At 34.6% G+C, this 25,586-nt stretch overlaps 1 protein-coding gene across 1 annotated transcript; it reads left to right on the forward strand.

Annotated features, from left to right (window-relative positions):
* Positions 1-16,890: 16,890 nt before the first annotated feature.
* Positions 16,891-17,850, forward strand: monDomV1R1285 (vomeronasal 1 receptor monDomV1R1285). Its single transcript, NM_001167373.1, is given in 1 exon segment — positions 16,891-17,850. A coding segment is annotated over 1 exon segment (960 nt).
* The last annotated feature ends 7,736 nt before the right edge of the window (positions 17,851-25,586 follow it).

Genomic DNA, 25,586 nt, shown 5'->3' on the forward strand with positions numbered 1-25,586 from the left:
TTTTGATTTTCCTTTGACTCTTGACTCATACCCCATAACTCAACCATGCATCCTAAACTGATCCAGATGTTGGTCAACACTCTCCTCAGGGGGATGATTTTTGTAAAATTCAAGATTTAAAATATTTTTCAGAGGAATTTCAGGAAAAGAAGTTCACTAACTCCCTGAATCAAGAAAAACAGTTGTTTAAAAAAAGTGCCATAAGGAAACATACACTGCATCAGAAGATCCAGAATGAACTGTGAGGTATAACTGATTGAACTGAATGGGGTGGAACATATCATTTTTTCCAAATGTAAACTCTTATGCCAAAAGACTGCCTCATAGTTGACTTTTTGTGCCTATCAAAAATTGGTTTTACTCTCTCTCTTCTATTTCCCTCTTATCTCCAACTATTGCAATTTCCTCTTAGAAAGTGCAACATTGTATACACCTTTAGCTAGATATATAAGCGAGTTAGGTTATATGATTCACTGGGGACATTAGTCTCCCAAAGAATCACAGGGAGTTGGGAAAATAGGATTAACTCTCTCCTTGCCTTTTTTTTTACCTAATCAAATCAAGAACTCAAAGCATCCTGACTTTGGGAGTATAAAGGGAGTATAAAAAAGGAAGGAAGCAGAGGGGGCCAAGGAAGGGAGTATAAAAAGGGAGGGGCTACAAAGGGAAGCATCTCAATTAGGGGACTAGGGGAACTGACCTAAAGTAAATCACTGGTTCAAAAGTAGATAGCAAAAGAAGAAAGGTAAGAAATAGGGGAAGATATCAAAATGCCAGCAAATCCACAAATGACAATCATAACATTGAACGTGAATGGGATGAACTCACCCATGAAACATAGATGAATAGCAGAATGGATTAGAACCCAAAACTCTACCATTTGTTGTCTTCAAGAAACACATATGAGGTGGGTTGACACTCACAAGGTTAGAATTAAAGGTTGGAGTAAGACCTTTTGGGCCTCAACTGATAGAAAGAAGGCAGGAGTTGCAATCATAATATCTGACAAAGCCAAAGCAAAAATAGACCTGACCAAAAGGGATAGGGAAGGTAAATATATTTTGTTAAAAGGGAGTATAGACAATGAGGAAATATCACTAATCAACATGTATGCATCAAATGGTATGGCATCTAAATTTTAATAGAGAAACTAGGAGATTTGGAGGAGGAAATAGACAGTAAAACCATATTAGTGGGAGACTTGAACCAACCATTATCAAATTTAGATAAATCAAATCAACAAATAAATAAGAAAGAGGTAAAAGAGGTGAATGAAATCTTAGAAAAATTAGAGTTAATAGACATATGAAGAAAAATAAATAGGGACAAAAAGGAATAAACCTTCTTTTCAGCACATGGCACATTCACAAAAATAGATCATACACTAGGTCACAGAAACATGGCACTCAAATGCAGAAAAGCAGAAATAATAAATACAGCCTTTACAGATCACAAGGCAATAAAAATATTGATTGGTAAGGGTACATGGAGAGCCAAATCTAAAATTAATTGGAAATTAAATAATATGATACTCCAAGATCGGTTCGATAGAGAAGAAATCATAGAAAGAATTAATAATTTCATTGAGGAAAATGACAATGGCAAGACATCCTTTCAAACCTTATGGGTTGCATCCGAGGCAGTATTTAGAGGAAAATTCATATCCCTGAGTGCATATATTAACAGATTAGGGAGGACAGAGATCAAGGAATTGGAATTGCAAATCAAAAAACTTGAGAACGAAAGAATTAAAACCCCCCAGAAGAAAACCAAACTAGAGATCCTAAAAATTAAGGAAGAAATTAATAAAATCGAAAGTGACAGAACTATTGAGCTAATAAACAAGACTAGAAGCTGGTACTTTGAAAAAACATACAAAATAAACAAAGTACTGGTCAATCTAATTTAAAAAAGGAAAGAAGAAAGGCAAATTAAAAGCATCAAGGATGAAAGGGGGGATCTCACCTCCAATGAAGAGGAAATTAAGGCAATCATTAAAAACCACTTTGCCCAACTATATGGCAATAAATATACCAACCTAGGTGATATGGATGAATATTTACAAAAATATAAATTGCCTAGACTAACAAAATAAGAAATATATTTTTTAAAGAATCCCTTATCAGAAAAAGAAATACAACAGGCCATCAAAGAACTTCCTAAGAAAAAATCCCAAGGGCCTGACAGATTCACCAGTGAATTCTATCAAACATTCAAAGAACAGCTAACTCCAATACTATACAAACTATTTGACATAATAAGCAAAGAGGGAGTTCTACCAAATTCCTTTCATGACACAAATATGGTACTAAATCAAAAGTCAGGCAGGCCAAAAACAGAGAAAGAAAATTATAGACCAATCTCCCTAATGAATATAGTTGCAAAAATCTTAAATAGGATACTAACAAAAAGACTCCAGCAAGTGATCAGAAGGGTCATGCACTATGATCAAATAGGATTCATACCAGGGATGCAGGACTGGTTCAATATTAGGAAAACTATCCACATAATTGACCATATCAACAAGCAAACCAACAAGAACCACATGATTATCTCAATAGATGCAGAAATAGCCTTTGATAAAATACAACACCCATTCCTAAAGAAAACACTAGAAAGCATAGGAATAGAAGGGTTGTTCCTAAAATTAATAAACAGTATATATCTAAAACCATCAACTAATATCATCTGCAATGGGGATAAACAAAATCCATTCCCATCAAGATCAGGAGTGAAAAAGGATGCCCATTATAACCTCTATTATTTGACATTGTATTAGAAACAATAGCAGTAGCAATTAGAGAAGAAAAAGAAATTGAAGGCATTAAAATAGGCAAGGAGGAGACCAAGTTATCGCTCTTTGCACATGACATGATGGTCTACTTAAAGAATCCTAGAGATACAACCAAAAAGCTAATCGAAATAATCAACAACTTTAGCAAAGTTGCAGGATACAAAATAAACCCACATAAGTCATCAGCATTTGTATATATTTCCAACACAGCTCAGCAGCAAGAACTAGAAAGAGAAATCCCATTCAAAATTACCTTAGACAAAATAAAATACTTAGTAATCTATTTCCCGAGAGAAACACAGGAACTATATGAACACAACTACAAAACACTCTCCGCACAACTAAAACTAGACTTGAGCAATTGGCAAAATATTAATTGCTCATGGGTAGGATGAGCCAATATAATAAAAATGACCATCCTACCCAAACTCATCTATCTATTTAATGCCATACCCATGGAACTTCCAAAAATTTTTTTTACTGATTTAGAAAAAACCATAACAAAGTTCATTTAGAAGAACAAAAGATCAAGGATATCCAGGGAAATAATGAAAAAAAAAATACCAAGGAAAGGGGCCTTGCAGTCCCAGATCTCAGACTATATTATAAAGCAGCAGTCATCAAAAAAATCAGGTACTGGCTAAAAGACAAAAAGGAGGAACAGTGGAATAGACTGGGGGCAAGCAACCTCAACAAGACAGTATATGACAAGCGCAAGGATCCCAGCTTTTGGGACAAAAATCCACTATTTCATAAAAACTGCTGGGAAAATTGGAGGACAGTGTGGGAAAGATTAGGTTAAGATCAACACCTCACACCCTACACAAAGATAAATTCAAAATGGGTAAATGACTTGAACATAAGGAAGGAAAGGATAAGAAAATTAGGAGAACAATGAATAGCATACATGTCAGACCTTTGGGAAGGGAAAGACTTCAAAACCAAGCAAGAATTAGAAAGAGTTACAAAATGCAAAATAAATAATCTGGAATACATCAAATTAAAAAGTTTTTGTACAAACAAAACCAATATAACCAATATCAGAAGGGTAGCAACAAATTGGTAAGCAATCTTCATAAAAACTTCTGACAAAGGGTTAATTACTTAAATTTATAAAGAACTAAATCAATTGTACAAAAAATCAAGCCATTCTCCAATTGACAAATGGGCAAGGGACATGAACAGGCAGTTCTCATCCAAAGAAATAAAAACTATTAATAAGCACATGAAAAAGTGCTCTACATCTCTTATAATCAGAGAGATGCAAATCAAAACAACTCTGAGGTATCACCTCACACTTGGCAGATTGGCTAACATGACAGCTATGGATAATAATGAATGGTGGAGGATGTGGCAAAGTGTGGACACTAATTCATTGCTGGTGGAGTTGTGAATTGATCCAGCCATTCTGGAGGGCAATTTGGTACTATGCCTAAAGGGTGATAAAAGACTGTCTGCCCTTTGATCCAGGTATAGCACTGCAGGGTTATATCCCAAAGAGATAATAAGGGAAAAGACTTGTACAAGAATATTCATAGCTGCACTCTTTGTGGTGGCCAAAAATTGGAAAATGAGGGGGTGCCCATCAATTGGGGAATGGCTGAACAAATTGTGGTATATGTTGTTGATGGAATACTATTGTGCTAAAAGGAATAATAAAGTAGAGGAATTCCATGGAGACTGGATTGACTACCAGGAAGTGATGCAGAGCGAAAGGAACAGAACCAGGAGAACATTGTACACAGAGACTAATACATTGTGGTATAATCGAATGTAATGGAATTCTCCATTAGGGCGTGGTGTAAAGTCCCTGAATAATCTGCAGGGATCTAGGAGAAAAAACGCTATTCATAAGCAGAGGATAAACTGTGGGAGTAGAAACACGGAGGAAAAGCAACTGCCTGACTACAGCGGTTGAGGGGACATGACAGAGGAGAGACTCTAAATGAAACTCTAATGCAAATATTAAAAACATGACAATGGGTTTCGAATCAAGAACACATGTGATACCCAGTGGAATCACACGTCGGCTATGTGGGATGGGGGGGAGGAAAAGAAAATGATCTTTGTCTTCAACTAATAATGCTTATAAATGATCAAATAACATATTATAAAATTAAAAAAAACTATTCCTTTCCTCTCCCACGAATAAAAATATATAGTCTCTAGTGCCAAATACAAAAATAATTATGGCTAAACATGTAACTCAAAGAAAATTAAAACTAATAAGGTAATATATATATATATATACAATTACATATATAATTAAAGCACTAAATAAAACTCAGATACCATCATCATAATCATTATATCATCTCCATCATCATCAGGATCACTGTTGTGAAAAAATATTAAACAAAACTAAATAGTGCAGTGGCCAACTTTGAGGATATATGTAATATTCTATACCTGTGATCCTCTACATTTTTACCAAGAGTATCACCATGTTTTTATTATTTGTCTCCTGGAACCAAAACTGTCTTTCTATTTAAATATAAATTCAAATGTCTTGATATTTTTAAATTTTTATTTACATTGCTGTTGATATCACATATTTTGTTTCCTGATTCTATGTTCTTCCCCTTGTATCAGTTCCTACAAGTCTTCCAATGTTTCATGAATTTCTTTCATCATTTATCATGGTGCAATAATTTTCCATTACATTTACATACCACAATCTGGTCCACCATTCCACTATCAATAGGTCCTTCCTTTGTTTTGGGGTTTGTTTGTTTTTGCTTCTGTAAAGAAGGCTGACAAAAACATTTGGGTATGCTCTGTTGAAAGATTGGTGAAAAAAAGAATATGAAGAGTTTAAAAAAATAAGAAAACAAACAGAGGAAGAAGTAAACAACTTAATGATCCCATCACACATTCCTTTATCTGACTTAGAACTTCTCACAAACCAGATTGTCAATTATCAAAAGATATACAAGCTTTACAAACAAGAACATCAGAGTTGCATGAAATGGGTTTGATACAAAAAAACAGCATCCCTGGATTACAATTTCCCACAATATCAAACCAGGAGATAAAATATACATAAAAATTTTCAATAGAAAATTGGCTATAGACATAAAATGGACTGGACCACATGAAGTATTGCTTACTACCCAACATCTATAAAAATTTCTGGGAAAGACTAAAGGTTCCACTGTTCTCACATAAAAATAGAAAAATCCAACATCACTGTAACAGACATAACAGAAGAAGATAATTAGACAAAAGGTAGTACCGAGAAATGAAAACAAACACTGATTAACATCAAAAAATACCCCACAAAGAAACAATAGTAACACATGTTTGAGACAGAGACATCCCAGAAGTCAAGCATACCAGAGTGATGAGATGAAGACAAATTTCCATTTCAGAGGTTTTAAAGCATCCTAGAGGAATAGATTTTAAAGCATCCCAGAGGAAAAGCATCAAGAAAAGCTGCTAGTGAAAAGAAACAAAGAAAAAAAGCTGAAATGGACAGCTAAGACTGAAGTTTGTAAATTTGTTTAATAAAAAGAGGACAGATGGAAAGCAGAACTTATATGTAAGACAGAGTGTGGTGAAATCATGAAACAAAATTAATTTCACATATTTGGGAAATAGCAGGCAACACTACATAATGTGGAAGAAAGAAGAGATCTATCAGTCAACATGAGAAGTGGAAATCTGAATAAACTTGATAAGTATTCGTTCCACACAACACTATTAGACACAAAACACAAAATCACAAACTGGCATATATTGGGAGATCTCATGTAAATAAAAGAGTGTCTGAAATGATATTTATACAAAATATAAATATGTATATAGTTAGTTCCATAAGATCTTTGGCAAATAGAAAGATCAACAGATATTTCTATTTTACTGACATCAAGATTAGGGAACTATGTATATTATTGTATTATATGTAAATAATCTCTATAAAATATATGCTATATTTAGGTTAGAAACAGTGATAGAGTCTGTAAATATTTAGTATAGCATGTATATATGTTGTACATGAAATTAGATTATAGATTAGGCTAGGGATTTAGAAAATAGTTATAATAAATAAGGAATAGAACAAGAGTAAGTTAAGTTAAGCCTAGCATAGACAGTTATACTCAGGAATAGACTTGAGCTTCATTTGCAGATAGTAAAGTTTAAATTGTATAAGTTTAACTTAGCAAGAGTAAGTAGTATTATCATTAAGCTTCAAATTTCTTTGTAATGATTTTGTTCATACATTTATTGTACTGAATTTATTGTAAAACCCTAAAACTTCCCTTACCCAAATTTTCTTGCAGAGAATTCCTTAGAGTAGATAAAATTAGCATAGCATAGTGATGCAGTAATTGAGGGAAGTTTATTATTTTGGGGAGAGTAGTTAGTAATTCGATTTAGTAGACTGGTAAGTATAATAAAAATAAGTGACCTTGGGAAGGTCAAAACAAACAAAAAAAAGGAACAATTGTGGAAAGGAAAACTGAAGCAAGTTTTGGACTTTCTGCCTTTCAGGTAGAACAAACAGCAGTTGGAATATTAAAGACAAGATATTGACAGCAATTACAATGGATGAGGGGAGGGGCAACTTGGAGTGACAGTTGGTCTTGAAGGTATCTCTTTCCTGGACCTAGGACTGGAAGGAGCCTCTCTCCCTGCTTCAGGATAGAAGTACCTCTATTCCTAATTTTCCCAACTGTGTGCTCTATTTGGATTCCTGTAATCATGTAATCAAAGAAAATGATTTAAGGTGAGTGGTTTGAACTGTAAGGCCTGTCTTAAGGGTCATCAGACCAAAGAGACAGGCCTAACCAACTCTGAAGTTCAGAACCTTTTCTTCCTCTTGCTGTCTACTGCTAAAGGTTTTGAATTAAAGAAAAATAGCATAGATTAGCTTAGACAGGAATAAAAGAAACCCTCCAGCAGCCTGTGAGACCTGTCCTCAGCTCAAAAGCTGAGAGAGATGCAAATCCAATAAAGGGAAATCCAGATTCCCTCTACCCTGATACCTCCCCAAGGCAAACTTGTTATTAAAATTCATCTTTATTTAATAAAACCACAGTCATATAAGAGGACTATCATTTCAGGGGAACTTAAATGCATCTGAATCTAAGGACAGCTATTCAACCATAAACAGTCCTTATTGGACCCCTGCTAGGAGACTTTGGTCCAGTGGAAGGCTTGTTCCTCAGGCGATTCTATGCTTACCTGTTCTGGGGTATCTTCAACATCTCAATAGAGAAGACATCCCCTCAGGCTATTATATTTGGCCCATTTCTGGGAACCCAATTTTTGAAAGATAACTTCTTGGAAGGGAGTATCTCTTTCCTTTTACCTCAGCAGCAGCCATATTCCCTCTGTCCCTTCAACTCTTCCATTCCCTGTTACAAAACCTTCCTTATCCCCTGTACCTCTTCAATACCCCTACAATTCTTTTAAAAATTACATTATACATAAATCTTAAATTACTGCCTCCAAGTAAATTTTAGTTCAGTTCTTCAACTGTCAGCTTAACCAAGTTCTCTGCCTCTAACGTCCAGCCACACAGAGATACAAAAGAGATCTTTTTTTTCCTCTGTTGGTCTTCCTTGTTCAGCAACTCTCCAACTTTCACTTTCTCTACCAACCAAACTATCACTCTGGTTTTCCAAGTTTCCCAAGAACATATCCAGAGAACAGGAAGGACCAGACTCTCAGAGCTCAGATAACTCCAAGAGATGCTTTGACAGTTGGTGAATCCACTCTTTAAGTCCCTCAGAATTCCAAGCCTAATTCTGGCTCAATATTCCAAGCTGGGCTTGAGGCCTTCACATAGTCCTTTACCAACAAAACCCAAATTATCGTAAATTCCTAATTTTATCTCTATACAATCGATTTACCCAAATCAGCCCATGCAGACAACAACAAAACAATATTGAATTTTTAGGGATAGTTTAAAATATGTCTCCTTTCTAGGAATAGAAGTAAAGGAAGGAGGAGAAATTCATTATAATAAACCCCCTAAAAAAAGTCCTTGTGGTTTCTATAAAAAACTAGTAGTAAATAACATCTGATAACTTATGGAAGCCTACTGGGAACTAAATATCATCCTCATCAACAACAGACCTACACTTTAGAGAGCCATCCAGCAGTATTTCAGAGGGTCTGGAGTACTCTCTCTCCAGGTGGTAGGATTTTAGTCTAACAATGGAGTGAGAAGCACTATATGCTCAGTCACACATGGGTAAGCATCACATCGCGTTCTGCCATGGAATGAGGTTGGTTTATTTTATAGTTTCAGGTAGTACATGCTTTTCTTCCTCACAATCAATTTTCTACATACATGCTTCCATAGAACTTAACAACTGATATGAAGCCTAAGGAGATAGTCAACAAAACAAGGTTGCTATGACAGAAATAGATGAGTGACATAAGTTGAGTGATTTAGAGGGTAGTCCCTTTTTACTTAAGGAGAATCATTGTTACTTTTTGTCAGCTTTCACAATCAATCACAATTACTTAGGAGATAGATAACAAAACATTTAGTAGCTAGGTATAGGGTTAGAGGGTAATTTAATGACAAACCAGAATTGGGATTTTCCTCAATTTACAAGTTCTATTTTTCTTGTGTTACTTTAAATTGCCTGGCAATATTGCCTGGTTTCTGTCTGCAGGGGAGTGTGTCTTAAAGGAGATTGATGTTCTTGGCTTGCCTGGCTTGTAATGGGAATGAATGTAACTCTGTGGAGAGGGAAAGGATTAGGGGATAATGGGTAATGATATTTAGGTTTTAATTCTGTGAATATACTCTTTTCGGGTAATAATCTAAGAGGATTAATGTGGGATATATGTTTATACTATAAGTCTTTGCTCTTAAATAATTTTTTATTAGAGAGAGAACAATTATTATCCATTATTGAGGGAAGATAGAGACAAGTCACATAAGGGGATCAGTGGGGACACATTTTTGAGTGCTGCAAGGCAGCTCTCATTTCCTAAAATGTGATATTGTCAGCCAGTGGGGGTGTAATGCTCCCAACATTACACTACAGTGCTTGATATGTCATCACATTTTATTGTTACTACTGAGAAGCTGATTTCTTTCATCAAGAGAACAGAGGCTGAGTGAGCTATCATTACTGAGTAACTAGGGAGTTTACAAGAAGGAAAGAAGAACAAAAGAAAGGAAGGAATTACTTATTAAGTGCCTACTATGTGACATGTAATCTCATAAATGCTTTAAAAACATATCGTGTGATTCTCTGCAAAATAAGTGCTATTATTATTTATTTTCTCCCGTTGAGGAAACCGAGGCTCATAGATGGTTAAGGGACTTGTGCAATGACACATAATTAGTAAGTTTGTGAGACCAGATTTGAAATGAGGTTTTCATGACTCTGGGCCCCCAATATTCTAGCCACTAAACAACCTTAATATCAAACGATCATAAATACAATTGCCTGTAACTGATACTATGTGGTCCATGTTACAAGTTAGTGACTTCACCAATCATTATCAGTCTATTCCTGTGACTGAGATTAATCAGAATTACTTTGTATTCACATTGAAAGGAATTCATCATATATGGAACATTCATCCAGCACTACTTAAATTCTCCCTTTTCTTTCCATATTATCATGAATAGAGGATTCAAAAGGGCTTCCTTTCTTATGAGAAAGATATACACAACTATACTAATGATATGTTGAATAGTTTGGTTAAAACAGAGGCCCTATATCAAAAGGTAACCCATATTATTGATAAGACATCAGAACTCATACTGATAACTTATCCTCCAGTTTGCTCAGTAAAATGTGTGGGAATAGGATGGATTGGCCAAGCACAGCTCAGAATAATCTGTTGACCCTTCCTCCACAATTGTCTTAGGAGCAAAAGAACTTGGGTTCCAATCCTGCTTCTGATGATTCTTACTAGTGTGACCTTAGGCATATCACTTCTCTTCATTTAGTCTTAGTTTTTTCATACCTAAACTGAAGGGGTTTGACGGCAATAGATTTGAAATATTTTCCAATTTTATTTCTTTTGTCCCTGTCATAGAGGATGTATATTTATCAGAAAGATCAGAACTAGGGATGAATTGTTTTCTCATCATTCTTTTAGGAATAAAATTTTTCCTCATTTGATGTAAATGGATAATAATTGACAGCACAATATCTCCCAAGAGTAAGAAATGTGAGAAATGGTTGTGTCTCTTCTTTCCTATCAACTTCATTTTCCCTAGTTAAAATCAAACTCTTCAGTTAAGGTATTTAAGCCTCAAAACTCATTTCTCAGAGACCAATTTTCCATTTGAAATGCATAATTGCAATTAATTGTGATAGAGATGATTTTCACATATTAGATGCATTTGTTATTGTTGGGAACAGGTTGGAAATTCCCAATACAGACAGTGTCAAAGCTTTTGCAGGTGATGATAATCACAGACCTATTAAAAGATGAACTCATAGAGTTCACTTCTATATGATTTGGCACCCAGACCTAGACTGCGGGAGACCTCACTATGAGAGCACTAAGGTCCTTATATCTTGAGTGCTAGCTGTTCCTGTCTCCTCCACTGGCTGTTGTTGTCTACCACGATACCAAGGAGTCCACAAGGATTCAGTAAGTGGTTCTTAATTCCTGGGCTCTGAGATAGAGAAAGAATAGGGAAGAGTTCCTTAAGAATCTCATTTTATTCTGTTCTTTTCACTGCTATACAGATGTTTTTATATAATAAATACATTCTTTTTCTTTTCTAATGTTTCCATTTCCCACATTTTCTCCCACATGTAAATACATATTATATATGAAGTTGTAATCTTTCAAAATGGAGTAAATATAATCTCAATTTCTTTTTACTCTAATATTTTAAATATATCAATAAAATGTATTTTAAAATAATTTATATATATGCATATATGTGTGTATTCATGTTTTCTATATTATTTTTTCATTTTTTTAATCTTTTTAAAACTCTCTATATTTGGGTGTATCTTTAAGTGTTTCCCCACTTTTTTCCCAAAGAGTAATTATTATCTCTTCAAATCTATATCTCTTTTAGGCTAAAAAATATTTTTTTTCACTTTTCCCCCTCATAACAGTCTCTCCCCTGCAAATTAACACTTAGAATATTTCAATTTTTCTTCTTCTGTTTCTTTTTCTTTGTTTTCTTCAACTATTTCCTTCTATTTTAAAATTGTTCTCTGTGTTTCCACTCCTTTTCCTGATGCTGCCACACTCCTTGTCTAATGCCAGGAAATATTACTATTACTATGTTGACTTCCTCTTATCCCCCACCCCCCACTCTTTTTCTTTATATTTTGTTTAATTCTTTTCTCCTTGTTATACTTAAGTTTAAGGATTTTTTCTTCATAATCCCCTCTCCCTCACAACAGTATTTTCAATATATCCAGTAATCAGTATAATTCTTTCATGTTCTAAATTGTGTTTGTTAACTCAGTGCATATTAAATCGATTCCATTTGACATACTTTCTAAAAGGTTTTATGCACTACTTGAAATATTGTGATATCCTATTTCAGGTCAGACTAATTTGTACTTTAAAATATTCAGTTAGCATGTAAAAAGAGAAAATTAATAGATAATTGCTTTTCCATTTAACAGGTGAAAAAAAATAATACCAAGAATGGAAAAATAACTAGCCCACAATCACATCACTAGATTTCAGTAGAGGTATGAATAAACTCCAAGTTCTTTGGCTCTTAGTATAGTCCTCTTATTTTACTATGCATTTCTAAGAAGTACAGATTTTTCCAAACTGTAGTTTATATTATCTAATTTACATGATAGAATTATCTTATGCAATCACTTTATGTCTCACATTAAGAGAACAGAGCATGAGACAGGAATATATTCTGATTTTCCATTGTGTTGCTGTGCTAGTTTATCTCATCTCTCTTCTTATGCTGTATTAATGATTGCCTGAAAAGGAAGTTGGGAACCTCAGATTAACTCATCCAGCTGTTCTTGAAGTGTTTTAATTATCAAATATGTTTATTCTGATGGAATATTTCTCCCCAAAATATTGCTCTTGTTCCAATTAAAAAAAAAAATATATATATATATATATATATAACCATTATCTTCCATCTTAGAGCCAATACTATGTATTGGTTCCAAGGCCGAAGAGTGGTACGGGCTAGGCAATGGGGATCAAGTGACTTGCCCAGGGTCACACAGCTGAGAAATATCTGAGGACAGATTTGAACCTAGGATCTCCTGTCTCTAGGCGTGACTCTCAATTCACTGAGCCACCCAGTTGCCCCACCTTCCATAAAATATTGAAAGCTTAAAGATAATAGTTGTTCCTGTAATCTTTCATTACCATAGAAGTCAAATGCAGGCTTTCTTTAATTAATAATATCATTTTCAAGCACTTGAGCCGTGTCTTATCATTCCTTTATTCTTTAGCCTTTTTCCTTTCCTTGATTTTTTTGTTACTATTCATTTTTTTAATTGCCAAATATTACATTTTAATTAATTTTGTGAGGTTCAAGTTGTGATTTTCCTTCCAATTTTCTATGATTAAAAACAATTTTTGGTAATCTTCTGCATTAAAGAAGATAAGAGGTTTTAATAAAAATTTATGCTGTCTCATTTCTCTTCACTTTTTACCTCTTTATTTTGATTTAAAATCATTTATTTTTTCATTTCTTTCTTTTTCCTCCTCACCTTTTCCTGAATATATTTTCATATCTCCTATCTAATATGCTATTTTCCTTTTCCATATTTTCCATTTGTTTCTTTAAACATGCCTTCTTATCAACATTTTACTAGTCAATACTTTGTATCTCTTATTTTCACTAACATTTTTGAATTCTTTATTTTTCCCCTTGCCATTATTTTTAATTCCCTGTATAGTTCTCTAAACAGGGTAAATGCTTTAATCACAGGGTTCAATTTAATTGAATCATTTTTACTGTCATTGTTATTCCAGTTCTTGCCTTACCTAACCTTAACAATTCACCAAATGAAACCAACCTGAAGTCACTCTATTTCCATGTTTTAACATTTCTCTTTTTCACATACCCCATTACTTCTTTTAATGACTGTTCTTTCTAGACTATTTTTCTTATTTAATTTCCCCCTTGTTTATGTCTTATATTTTTGACTCATTTGCTCTCTCAATATTGATAACCTCACATTCCTCTACCATCCACTTTCCTCTTTTCATACTGGTAATCTTATGAGTTATAATTCTTTCCTTTGTCCCTTTTTCTTCCCTAACTTTCACCCACCAAAAAGGGCAACTATGTCTATCAGTTTATTTTGTGAATATTAACTTATTTTGCTTTAAATAAAACCCTCTGTTTCTCCATTTGAAATGTGTTTGGTTTTTTTTTTTTCAGAGTAATTGTCTCTAAACATTCTTCTAGGCCACATTAGTACCTCTAAACACAGAAAAGCAAAGTATATTATTTTTAATTGGCATGTGTTCTGTCACACATAGTATTCTTCCACATCACAGGTAATATGGAAAGATTACAAAGAGAGAGGAATTTAATCTTCCTTTATCCTCACCTATGTACTCACCTACAGTTCTGAGCACACTGTTCATTTAATTAACTTTCTCCTAACTCAATTCCCAATCAATTCTTATACATCTCCAAAAGTAAAGATCCCTTTAGCTTTTGTTCTTTGTCTCTTTTCCCATTTTTGACTAAATGTGCCTTCTTGCCTCTCTTCTCCCTTTGTTTTTAATGCTCCATAGTCTGGCTTCTGACTCCATCAATCATTGAAACTTGCTCTCCACAAAGTTATTAACAATCTCTTAATTGCCAAAAAAATAGAATGGTCTTTATTTTTCAGTCCTCCTCTTTCTTGATCTCTTTCCAGCCTCTGACACTATTAATCAACTACTTGATACACTTCTTTCTAGGTTTTCATATTGCTGCTCTCTTTGGTTCTTTCCCAAGGTTATGCTTATTATTCCTGGATAGGCTATTGCTGAATATTTATTCAAGTCATGCCCTTTCATTTTGGGCAGTCAATTGGTCTCTGTCCTGGACCCTACCTTTACTCTTGACCCTCTGTGTTATTCACTTGTTGATTGTATCCATTTCCAGTTATTCATTTGTCATCTGTATGTAAATGATTCTCAAATCTCATTATTTAGGTCAATCCTCTCTTCTGCTCTGTAGTCTCCCATCCTAAACTCTGTATTAATAATCTCAAATTAATAAACACTTTCTCTTCTGACACTGCTAAAATCTTGGTCATCAGCTCCTTCCTGGACTATTTCAATAGCCATCTAGTTTGTTTCCATACCTCAAATCTCTTCCCACTTCAAGTCCTTGCTCTACTCAATTAACAAAGCAATCTTACATAGTGTAAGTCTGACCAAGTCAATCCCCTACTCACAATAAAGTTCAGTAGGTTTCTATCACCAGGGTTTTTAATACTTTTCATAATCTATTTGACCAAACCTTTCTAGTATTCTTATAACTTATAACTGTCTTCCCTAGGCACTCTCTGGTCCAGTGACACTTTTCTTTTTGTTTTGTGAATAGGATACTCCATCTTCCAACTCTGAATCTTCTCTGGCATCCAGTTTGCTTATACATTGTTTTTTTATAAGGTGTTTTCGATTAGATCATAAAATGCTTGAGAATATGGATTATATTTTGATTTTTCTAAATCCATAAGATATATCACTTTTGAGGCATTTGAAAATGATTATAGATGAAATTACTAGATTAAAAAATTAATGTCACAAATTCTATTATTCTAATGACTACTTAGCATGATAATGAATTTGAAAGACCTTCAGGGAAGTAGTAACACTACAGTACTTTTCAAAATTTTAAGTAATATTTTAAAAAATCAGACATGATCATTTCAAAGGATGAATGAGGATATGAAATTGATTTTTATATCAAGTGCTGATACATGGATATATTTTTATAGACCAATTATATATATAAAATTATAATTTTTTTGGGCTGAATTTTTGCAAAACACAATAAAGAAATGGATTAGAATAGGATAGTCACTACATATTCATAATTTTCAATAAAACTAAACTAAATAAAATTAATGAAATAAAACTTGATCTTTCCAATTTAATGCACCCTCATATTTTATTGAGTGCCACAATAACCATTTCTCTCAACTTTTCTGAGAGAAAATTATGATCATATACATAAAACCACTATCATCACCAAGAACACACAAGTGACATCATAGAAGGATTTCAGGATAGTCTGGTGGAAATAAAAATCCTGACGAAAGCATTTGATATATGAAAGTATTACATGGTAATTATGTCCACAATAAAGATAGGCACAATTAACCAATTGGAGGACCTCATGTAGAGAGAAAAAACAATTGTGAGCAAATTGGAAGTCCAGAAAGAAATTAAAATTTAGTAACTTTTTTTTCCCTGTGGCGAGGCTCTGGGTCATAACCTTGCAATCTATTATCACTATGGGCTTTGATTTTTTTTTTTTGTCAAGTAAATCTTTGATTTTTTTTAAACCCTTACCTGCCATCTTGGAATCAATACTGTTTATTATTTCCAAGGGAGAAAATTGTTAGGGCTAGGCAAATGGGGTCAAGTGACTTGCCCAGGGTCACACACTTGGAAAGTTTCTGAGGCCAGATTTGAACCTAGGACCTCACATCTATAGGCTTGGCTCTCAATCCACTGAGATACCCAGTTTTCTCCCCTTGATGTGTTATAAATGTTAAATAGTATGCAACTATTACCTGCGGAAGTCAGTGGATTCCAACAGATATGAAATGTATTTTTTCAGAAGAAAAATTAAAGTAGAATAGTGTATTGAAAAGAAAAAAGACATGCACTACTCTGTTCTTCTGGTAACATTTATCAATTAAATTTATTACATTATATTTCAGATTCCTAATTTACAAAGAGAGGGAATCATAATACCTTGTAATTGTTTTATTATCTATATATAGATCTATGATCTTATTAACCATAGACATGGGATTCAATCAATTTTCAATATTCAAACAGCTGGAAGAAATGGGACCTAAAAGGGATGTTTGTGAAAGTCATGCAAACACATTACTTTCATTTTTAGGTTGTCTATTTCTTCCCTTTTTTAGGCTCTTCAATTCTTTGGGGTATCAGATTTACTGACTCCGTGAAGACAAATGATATCTAGTGAGCTGATCTTTGGTGTGGCCTTCTTTTTACAATGTGCCATTGGTATTGTAGGGAATTCATTGCTGCTTGTCCTTTATGTTTGTATCGCCTTCATAAAGCCTCAAGAAAAGAAGCCCATTGATTTGATTCTTGCTCATTTGACTGTGGCCAATATGGCAACACTTTTTACCAGAGGCATTCCAGAAATAATGTTTTGTTTTGGGATGAGAAATGTTTTGAATGATTTGGGGTGTAAAGTAGTCTTCTACATTTATAGAATTTCACGGGGATTTTCTGTATGCACAACAAGCCTTCTGAGCATGTTCCAGGCCATCATCATCAGTCCCAACAACTCTGTGTGGGCAAGGATCAAAGTCAAAGCCCACAAATACATTTTACATTGTTTCCTCTTTTTCTGTGTAACAAATGCATTGATCTATATCAGGGTCATTGAACTCAGTGAAGCAATAAAAAATGACAATATTTCCAGGTATAAGTATATATCACATATTTTCAGGGTAAGACCATTAAATGAGAACGAATCTGCAGCTGCATTTTTGTTTGGTATGACTCTTCATGACTTTATCTTTCATTTGCTTATGGCATTGTCCAGTACCCACATGGTGCTTCTCCTCTATAGACATAGCAAGCAAGTGCAGCACATTTATAGCAATAGCCATTCCTCTAGATCCTTCCCTGAAATCAAGGCCACTCAGACCATTCTCTTGCTTGTGAGCTGTTTTGTTTTATTCTACTGGATCAACAACTGTTGCACCTTATATGTGGCATATAGTGTTGAAAATAAAGTTGAGGTGGAAACAATTGGAGCCTTTTTTGGTGGATGTTACCCTGCCCTCTCTCCCTTATTGCTGATTGGCAGTGATAGTCGTATTGGAAAACTTCATTTTATACCTGGGAAGGAGAAGAGTCTTCACAAGGATTTCATGAATGGATTAGTCAATTATTGATTCTAATCTCCCCTCAATACTTCAGGTGTTATGGTTTTCCAGTCAAAGAAAAAAATATAGATTATAAACATGGAATTTTATAAAACCATATTTGAAAGAATTTATTGTCTCATATCTAGATTGGAAATGACGTATCTTTCTCTTTCACCCCTCACTGTGAAAATGATCATCATGAGGGCTCAGGCTCCTTTCAGTTTACTCTTACTAGATAACTCATCTTTGTAAGTTATATCACCATTATATGCCACAATTTCCTCCTTTGTCAAATGAAAGTCTTTAACTAGAAATATGATATCACTTCTACAGAGGCTACATGATTTTGTGCTAATCACATATGAATTAATTAAGTCCTAAGTATAATTCCTGGTTTTTGTGAATAACATAAAATAGTATAATATGCAATAAAATGATCAACAAATGCAAGTTATTTTGTTAAGTGATAGGAAAAACAAGAAAGACAAAAATATCATTTCTGAACCAAAGAAGCTCACATTTTAATGGCAAAAAAGACATTGAAGCAAATATAGAATTATGTACAATAAATAGTGTAAATATCACATAAACTTAATAGGAATATTTTCATGGTACTGGAAATGGCCTATTGTGAATTCTGAGAGAAGACAGAGAATATATGTAAAAAAAAGATGTGAATTCAAGGGAAAGGGTTGCCAGGTAGTGTCAGGGGAAAGAATATGATTTAGAAATATAGTATCTTTTGAGAGAAACAGCAAAAGTGCAGTGTCATTTGTAAAGGCAGGGGAGTAAATGTTTTAGCAATCTGGAAAGGTCAGAATGGCTTCAGTTTTGAGATACATTGAATGCCACTTAGAGGATTTTGTATTTGATTTTAAATGTGATAAGAAGGAAATGGAATTTATTGAATAGAGGGATAACATGATCAGACCTGTCCTTTAAGAATATAAATTTGATAGTTGAGTGGATGATGAACTAGAGTAGTAAAAGTCTTGAGGCAGAGAAACTAATGAGGAGGCTCTTACAATACATGCATGATGTGATGTATATACCTGCTTTTCAGAGAAGAAAAGGGGGAATTGGCAAAATACTTTAACAAAATAAAATCTAAAAATTAAATCACATTATTGGATATAGGAGGTGAGAGGGAGGTGAAATCTAATACTCAGTTGTAATGTTGGCTAATTTGTTGGATGGTGATATCCTCAATAGTAATAGGAAGAAAAAGCAGAATTATTTGAGAGAAAAAAAGTTCAGTTGAGTTTAAGATGTCTATGTGACATAGAGTTCAAGATATCTAATAGAAGGGGATTTGAATGTTGATGTTAGGGAAAAGTTGGAGAAGTCGCTCTGAGAATCATCATCTAAGACATGATAATTGAATTACTTGTAGCTCATGAGGTTATGTATAAAATGTAGAATGAAAATAAGAGGGCCTATGACAAAGTCTTGTGGGATGGTCAAGGTGATTAGAGATGACTTAAATAAATATGGAGCAAAAAAAAAAGATGAAGAATTGGTGGTCAGACAGTTAAGAGGAGCACTGGAAGAGAGTATCAAGGAAACCTGGAGAAAACAGAGATTAAAGAGGGAATAAATGTTTATTCATTAAATAATAAAAAACCAAAAGAAGTGAAAATAAATGAGTTGAACAAGGGTAATACATTCTTGTTTTAGGAAAAAATATACAAACCTTTCTTTCAAAAGTTAGAAACCTCATTTTATTAAGAATCTAATATCCCCAAAGAAAGGAAATGACAGTGATTTCTACATAGTCATACTTAGTTTCTAGAAAGGCCAGAATTAGAAACTTATTCTTCTAACTCCTAAAGGAGGACTCTATCCAAAGCCCCTTTTGCCCATAAGTTATTTAGCCATTCCTATAAAAGGGATTAAAAAATTCCACTTGATGAGGGCTCATATTTATTTAACAGTACCTGCCATCTCATTCTTTCAGCTCCAGTGGCTATAGAGAGATTCAATTCCTTTGTTTTATTGAAAAAATTTAATTAATCAATTTAGAATATTTTGCCATTGTTACATAATTCATGTTCTTTCCCTCAAGTCCCCCCAGCTCACCTTCCCTTCCTGGCAGCGGTTGCCCAATTCCAGTGGGTTTTTCACAACCTATTTCCATATTATTGATAGATTCACTAAATTGATCATTTAGAGTCTACAGTTAAAATGCTTAACAATTAAAAGTATGTTGTAGAGAGTGAAAGAAAGAATTTTATCTAACTATTTAACTGAGAGAAAAAAGAGGGGAAGTATTAAATAACTAGTTATAAGGAAAAATAATTAATAGTATTGGTAAAGAAAGGGAAAGGATGAGATATTGGAAAGTAGGCCTTATATGTTAGAGGAAGAAGAGAGCTTCTATAATTAGTGTTCAATAAGATATATTAAGCAAAATTTCCTGAATCAATAAATGATTATCGTTAAAAGAGAAAAAGGAACAGAAGGTATATTAGGCATATTAGAAACCAAATGGAGAAAATATAAACCTTACTCTCAAAATTCTAAGTGTAGATAGATTAAATGATTCAATGAAACAAAAAAGTGACATTGGAGAAGAAAACAAAATCCTATAATCTCCTGCTTACAAGAAAATCTTCAAAATAAATATATGCAGAATAAATGGAGAGGCAAAAAGAAATTTTCTTCTAGGGGTTAACATAAAAAATCAGGAATTGTTACCATTCTAACTGTTTAAGGTAAGAGAAAAATATACAATATAAAAGGAAAAAAAACTATATTTGCTAAAATGAAACAGATAATAAACCAATATCAGTATTGAACCTATATGATCAAAATGCCTTAATATCTAAATTCATATTGTAAAAATTAACCAAGTTACAGGGAAATGCAAAATACAGGTAGTAGACTTGAAGATCCATTTCTCAATTTTGGATGAATAAAAAAAAGGGAGAAATATATACAGTTGAAGAAATTATTGATAAAAATTAAAATTAAAAGATATTCCAAATATTTCTATTAGAGAACTTATTTATTTATTTGTATGAAATCAAACTTTTACATAAACTAACAATGCATTAGATCATGGAAATATTGCAAAAAATTATAAATTAGAGGAATATTAAACATCATTTTCAAATCACAGCTCAACAAAAATAACTTTTAAATGAAATCCTAAATAATGAATGTTTTAAAGAGCAATATATGTAAATAATAATTAAATACAAGAAAGTATAATAAATAAAAATGTCAAAATTACAAAGATGAAACTATACTACTCCTTAGGGGGAAATTATGTGTTTTAAAACATATATTAAGAAAATGGCAAAATATAGGATTAGTGAACTGAATATACCTAAAAATAAATGAATAAGAAAATAGAAAATAACTAAAATGAACTAAAGAAGTGATGTTTAAAATTAGAGGATAGGGAATAAACTGGAAAAATTCAAATGATGAAAAATGTTAATTACTGATTATTTGAAATGACTAGGAAAACTGATAAATGTTTAACCAATCTGATCAAAAAAGAAGAGGACAGTGTAGGCCTTAAGAGATAATACAATGTGAGTAAACAGAAGCAGTATATTGACTTTCCTACCTTCTCCAAACTCCTCACAACAGATTTAGAAAATATATCTGACTTAATCTCAAAGGGGTAAATCCAATTAAAATTCACCAGGAGTTTTTTTTTCATCTCAGATTTAATCAGGAGACAGAGAGGTCTGCAAATATTGGCAATGGGATCTGCCAAGAAGAAATAGCTAACTGAGGGTTCAGGGAAAGGCTGAATGCCAGAGCAAGAGGACATACCTGACTTATAGTAGAACTCTCTTAGCATTTATGCTGAGGAACTTCAAGGGGAACAGTTGTCAGATGGTATCTACATATTTGTAGGGCACAAATCCAGGAAAAATGGAGAACGACTTTGTTAGGCAATCAGGTATGAGAAGAAGTTGTGGGCTCTGACCAGTATACCTAAAAAAGAGGAAAATTAACTAACAGTAGGGATGTGACTTGAATCCAAAGAGTGGGGTTTCAATTCAAGTTTCTGATCCAATCTGAACCCTGCAGCAGTATAATCAGGTCAGGGATATAAAATGAAAAAGGAGCTTGCTGTTCGGTTACTCTAAGGAAGCAGATATTCTAAGATAACTGGTAGTGGTTAAGTCTAGAAGTAGTCCACTACTGCTCAAACCAAATCATAAGCAAGGAGCATAAAGAGTTCAGTCTTGGCTGTGGGTGGATTAAAGGGAAAAATCAATATTTTGCCTAGAACAGAAAACTTTATTAGAACTGAAAGCTTGTGAGTTCCTAGAATGAGTTGTCTCTGAAATTCTTGAATGATTCAAAACTCAAAAGCCCAAGAAAGAAAAAATAGCTTTTACCTCCAGAAGTGTGGAGGCCCTATCTCTAGCATTAAGTATTGTGGATGACTAAACAAACAACAAAAGAATCCCACCACTAAAAGCTATTATAGTGACAAAGATGCTCACAATTCTCCAAAGCAGAAGTCATGTTTCTTCCCAAACACTCACCCTAGAAGATGGCAACTTAGTAGCAACGAAAGCCAGAATCACTCTGATTATCCTTCCAAACTAATTTTTAAAAAGTTCTTCAAAATGACAGGAATCAAAATCGATCATCAAGACAGAGTTGGGGGCTATCTCACTGAGCACAACTTGAAAGGTATGCAGTGAGAGGTGATTTTAACAAGATAAGGGGGAAAGGGAAGCAAAGTTGCACACATAGGAATGCTACCTGATTAACCCCCTCATCTACTGCACCAGATTCCTAACCTAGACACAAGCCAACTTTGGGATTGAGGGACCTCAACTACAATTATGAATGAGTTCCTCAGACCCACCCTTCAAAGTCCCAGGCTCTGGCCCTAACACATAGTGAGGTTCAGAACTTCATACCACTTGGCTTTGTGAATTTATGCTGCATAATTCACAGTGCCAACCTCTGCAAGCTAGCAGAAGAGACAGAATCAGCAAGCTGCTTGCAGAATTCCCAATCCAAAACGGTAAAAAACGACTGGGGAAATGGGCAAACAACAGAAAAAATGCTTAAATCTTAAACAGTTCTATGGGGAAAAAGAGAAAAGAGCAGAACCAACAGGGGAGGGTGAGATTCAAGGAAATCCAAACACCACTCTATCTAAACTCCTTATGACTGTTGAGATTATCACCATCCTCCTAGTTGCCAAGACTCAAAACCTTGGTATCATCCTTACCTCCTGACTCTTTCATATATAAAATTTTGCCTTTGATTTCACATTTGCCATATCTTTCAAATATGTCCTCCTTTTCTCTCCTCTGATATTGCCACCACTTTGCTTTAACCCTTATTATCTTGTACATGAATTATTACAATAAACTTTTGGATACAGTTTTCTCTCCATTCTACTCTATCTTCTCCTCAATCTGTAAGTGTGCTTTTCCAGTTTAAATACATACTCAACAAATTTCAGTGATTCTCTACCACCTCCAGGGTCAAATAAAAATCTGTTTGTTGATAAATGATCTTCATAATCTGCCTACTCCCTATTTTTTTTTTTTTACAACTAACTCATGGTCCCCTTCACAATGAATTCTAATCCAGTCATAAAGAATCCCTTGTTGTCCTTTAAACAAGACACCGACATTCCGGACATATTTCAATGACTGACCTCCATTGGTATGTAATACTTTTTCACCTCCTCTCTACTTTTTCACTTCCCTGACTTTGTCTAAGGGTTAGTTAAAATCCCCCCACTTAAGGAAAGATTTCCTTATCTTCCTTGCTTCTACTCCCTTCTCTCAGTCAATTATGTCCAAAATAACTTGTATTAGAATGTTTGCATGTTATTTCTTCCATTAGACTGTAAGCTACTTGAGAGCAGATCCTCTCCTTTGCCTTTTCTTTGTATTTCCAGCATCATGTGCAATTCCTGACATCTAGTAGTCTATGAATAAATAAATGTTTTTTGAGTGACTGCCACTCTTCTAATTTCTGTGGAGATTTACATTTCAATTAATTATAGTTTGTGTATGAGGTGGATTCTGCATGAATAATTTGGGCCAGCCCTTTGCCTTTCTGATTGAAACTGGCTGAGAAAGGAGTTTGCATCCCATTTCTGCATTAAGCCATGGGCCTAGGGTAAATGTCCATGATACTACAACATGCACATAAAAGCAGATTCTGAGTGATGGTGATTATGAGAAAAATAAGCCAACTGCTAAGTCAAAGTGGCAATATGAGCAACTAGATGTGTTTAAGTTAAAACACTTATGCCACAACAAATAACAGCATTGATGGTAGCAAATGGAATTGTTAAGTGTTAAGGTATACACTGGTAGAAAGGCAGGTTATCACAATGGGATGCTGATCTCAGGGAATAGGGGGAAGGCAAGTGACATTTAATTAGTCTCACAATCATTTATTTAATGGTACTCATGTGTCAAGGAATTTCATTCCCTTCCCCTCCAGAGTAGCTTGATATTTCCATCAAACATTCCTGACATAACATATTTGAGCCAGGTTTGCATCCCTATACATGTTGTATGTCAATAAAAGTCAAGGCTTCAGGCTTGAGAGGAGGGAGAAGTGAGAAGAAAATTATGAAGGAAGAAGTCAGGAACAGAGCAGGCAGGTAAAGGGGGAAGGAGGAAGTGACTTGCAGGCTAGGCACCACATGATCAGGTTACTTAGAGAAATAATTGTCTACCTTTTCTGATAAACTTTATAAAATATATATCTGGGTAGATATATTATCTCAGTTCTTACAGATGGTGACCATTAGTCAGGCATCTTTTCTTTTAGGGCCTTTAATTTTCTTCAGAGAAGTTTTAAATAAGTGCTTAGATAAGCTTAAGAATAGAAACTACTTCAGTTGCTGGCCTTGCCTGCATATAAGAAAATGATTGAGAAAGAGAAGCAGAACCATCTAAAGTGCCTCTTTGGATGGATTGGTGAGAAAACTCCCTCCCACTTTTCCCCCACCCCCATTATTTTACCTTAGTTTAGGGTGAGTCCTGGTCAGAGCACAGGAACCCAGCCCAGCCCAACTCCTGACTTACCCAGGTTCGCAAAACTGCTGGCAAGTACTGCTGCTTTGCTCAGCCAGGCACTGTGCTGAGTGAGGACACATGCCTTAAATTAATCCTTGGCTTCCTTCTAGGCTGTGGATTAGAGGTAGGGACTCCCTGGGACAGTAAAGACAGAAGTCCCAGCTTTTTGCCCAAACAGAACTGAGGGTCTTTTGGAACCAGGCAGTGAAGCGGCTGCTTTTTCCTCTCAATTGTTAAGGATGCACCCCATGTGGTTTCCTCCCCAACCCCACTCCACCCCTCTTGACACAACCCATTTTGGATGACAGTGGGGCAGTAGAGGATTCGGCAGGATCCCACATGCTCGCCCCCTAACAGTCTGATTTCCTTGGTTGAGAAAAAAGTAGACTCCTGTTTTTTCCCAGCCTCTGCACTCTCTGAAGGTAAATGATACAGGTGAATCAGACACAGGCTCCCCATGCCTGCTACATTTCCTCAGCTCAGCACAGGCCAGCACATTGGAGCTCCCCCCCATTCCAAACAGGACCGATTTTATTTAAACCAAGGTGCACTAGAACCCAACAGGTCTTTCCCAGTCCTGTGTCTACCTGACTTTCCCCACATGCCACACCAGCTAGGCTGCTGCTGAACGGAGCTGCTTGGAGCCACTCATTAAATTAATCCGGGGTGTCCTTCCAGGTTTAGGACTAGGGTTAGGAGCTCCCTTCCCACCCCCACCCCAACTTTGAACTT

Source organism: Monodelphis domestica, chromosome 2, assembly GCF_027887165.1.
Source record: "Monodelphis domestica isolate mMonDom1 chromosome 2, mMonDom1.pri, whole genome shotgun sequence".
Classification (NCBI taxonomy): Eukaryota; Metazoa; Chordata; class Mammalia; order Didelphimorphia; family Didelphidae; genus Monodelphis; species Monodelphis domestica.